General features: G+C 30.9%; 1 protein-coding gene across 1 annotated transcript; it reads right to left on the bottom strand.

The window, feature by feature from the left end:
• Nucleotides 1–2,303: 2,303 nt before the first annotated feature.
• On the bottom strand, nt 2,304–2,746 carry Tsp_12408 (hypothetical protein). The gene is made up of 2 exons (XM_003370287.1): nt 2,530–2,746; nt 2,304–2,443 (listed from the first exon to the last, which is right to left on the bottom strand). Exons 1-2 carry the CDS (start codon nt 2,744–2,746, stop codon nt 2,304–2,306), a joined length of 357 nt encoding a protein of 118 aa, XP_003370335.1.
• Between the last annotated feature and the right edge of the window lie 107 nt (nt 2,747–2,853).

The following is a 2,853-nucleotide window of genomic DNA, read 5'->3' as shown; positions in this document are numbered from 1 at the left end:
GTACAATGAAAAATATCATCCGTTCCGTGCCTCATGCGCAGCTGAATGGAATTAGTATCCTCCTTAGTCAGGAATTCAGGAAGTCATTCTATCATTTCATTAGCAGATTCTAAACTTAAACTTTTTGAATTCATTTAATTAAACATTTATACGTGAACACATTTCAGACATGTTAGAAATAAAATTTTCATAACATACTCAAAATAGTGCCTAAATTTATTAAAACTTCTTTTTTTATTTAAATACTTATTACCTTTCGTTTGTAATTGACGATCAGACATACTTTTTAGGTAGAGACGCAATCACGCAAGTATTATAAAATAAAAATATTCTCAATGCACACACAGACACACACCCGCACGTACTTGCACACGCAGAAACACACGCACACGCACAAAGCGCAAATGAAGTTTAAACAATAATTCCCTTTAATGTATGGTACAGTTAAAAATAATCAAGTATTAAAAATTATAGTAAAAATATCAATTTCAGTATGGCTAAAATGAAAAATAATTTTTATAATGAATTATAAAAACCAATTGTATTTCATATATAGCAATGATAACCATAGATAGATTGTATTTAATTTGCATGTTCTCAGTACCGGTATTATAATATGGTCAATTGTCGACACTCAAGTGGCAATGATGTCACACTATGGCACAGGTAATTCAAATCATCGAAAGGTGAAGTAATACAAAAATGGAGCTTTTGCAATAAAAGTTTTTTAAGCAGAGAAATCCATTTATATCCGTATATATAAAGTGCATGGATATAAAAGTAAAGGTAAGCACGACTACTAACAAGCACTTGGAATAATCGTGAAAAACGGAGCTTACCACTTTGTAAGAAACTTCTTTCATCGTTTCATGTACCCTTATTATTGACTTGCTCAAATGGTTAGCAATGTGACTTTATTCTACTGCGCTTATGTCAGGGTAGTACTGAATACTGAATGGTACTGTCAGTTGACACAGTTCTACTAGCGCAATAATTTCTATTGTTTCAGCCAAAAAACTGCGCAATTTTGCACTTCGAAGATTTGAAATTTGAAAGAAAGATTAAGCAGATTGTCATTGCTGCAGTCAGTTATTCAACTTTTGCTTATATATGAAAACCAAGCTCATACTGCTCTTCTGTACTCTATTCTTAAACGCTGTCTAAACGCAATCAGTTGTAATTTTTGTTTATCACCCAGTTTGATGAATTTTTGTGTTAATCTAAATGTTCACTTTTAAAATTGTGAAATCTTAGATACAGCGTGACAAATTAAATCCACCCATTGCAAATTATTCATTTCAAATTATGATTTAGAATTATTGCAATATTGGAATTCAACTACTAATTACTTTAATTATAAAACACTTATATTTCACCACACGGAAAAAAATATTCATTTTTCAACTTTATCAAATCATTGAATGTTGCAATTTCACAATGAAAGCTGTTAATCAGGGTGCAGTTATTGAAATGAGGAATACAATGATACAGAAAAGTTGAATTTTTTCAATAATCTTAAAAAACTTTTCAAATGCCATTATGCTGAGAAATTGTTTACTTTTTTAGAAAATCCTTCAATTACTGCAACGTTGACAGTATTAAACAGCATCCGTTTCGTTCACTTAAACTAATTTATAATTGCCTGAATTTTCATTTTCACAAATTCTTATTTTCAGTATGCTAATATGCAGTAAGCAAAACAAATAATTTGCCATTATCATCATGCAAACAGGTTCTATCTATTTGCACTTGTAAATTCTGCTGATGAAATTTATTCAGCGAAATAATTTTCATATATGATTACATATAATAATTATAAAATTATAGTAAATATTATGAAATAAGGGGTATAAAATGAAAAACTATTTTGAGGGAAATTGATGACTAAAGATCCGTCATTTTCAAATAAAACATTATGCATCCAATATAATTAGAAATGATGAATCATATTTTTTTAATATGAAAGCTAATATAAAGTCATTATATCCAAAGAAGGTATGAAAGTTTGCAAAAAATTAATTATTATTCCATTTGCCATTTAAACTCTCTAGAATTCATATTGTACCATGTACGCAGGTCATCATTCATAAACGTTCGTAATAATTGCTTTTATTTGAAAAATACAACAACAGAGAAATTTTGTAATACACTTTAATACTTGAAACTGCTGAACAGAGTATAAAAAAATCATAACTGTGATGTTAAAAGTAACGGATAAAATGTTACTACAAAACTACAATATTAAATAGAATTTAAATAAATTTCAGCAATACGTCTGTCATCAAAATACTAATTTATATAAATTATTGAACAAACTTTAATTCTGCACAAAACCGTTTAATTGAAATAGCCATTATACATGAATCTCTTTGAGGCCCTTCGTCCACCACTTTCACACTCGATGTAATAGCAGGATGACAAGAATCGGTGGAATTTTGCTGCACTAAACCAAGATTATATAAATAGTCCGGTGGTTCTTCTTCCATAATGGAGCTGACATCATATTTCAAATAAGCGCTGCATTTGTACCGTGCGCAATTTTTATCGTCTCTAATTCTGCATTTCGTTCTTCAGGATCAGTTCGTGGTAAAGCATTTCTTCCATTAAACATTGCAGTTCCAAATAATGCAGCTTGAGGACGTGCCAGAGTAAAGTCGACAAAAACATTATCCAGGACTGCATGATCATCAGGATCACGTGCCCCACTGGGTTCTGCCACTTTTTGAAATAGCGACGCCAACTTCATATTACCACTGCACTCCTCAGTCAATTTCGTTGATTCCCCCTAGCTTCTTCTGATAAATTTCCAACGATACATACCTTCGCATGACATGTTCTGCATGCAGGAAACGC

This window comes from Trichinella spiralis, assembly GCF_000181795.1.
Source record: "Trichinella spiralis strain ISS 195 chromosome Unknown Scfld1015, whole genome shotgun sequence".
NCBI lineage: Eukaryota > Metazoa > Nematoda > Enoplea > Trichinellida > Trichinellidae > Trichinella > Trichinella spiralis.
The sequence above is the reverse complement of the archived record's forward strand: the minus strand, read 5'-3'. Positions and strand labels throughout refer to the sequence as shown.

Bases quoted from the DNA above. Each gene is read 5' to 3' on its own strand.
- Tsp_12408 (XM_003370287.1), bottom strand. From the start codon at position 2,746: ATGAAGTTGGCGTCGCTATTTCAAAAAGTGGCAGAACCCAGTGGGGCA. The intron at 2,444-2,529 runs GTACAAATGCAG...ATCTTGGTTTAG, and splicing joins GACGATAAAAATTGCGCACG to TGCAGCAAAATTCCACCGAT.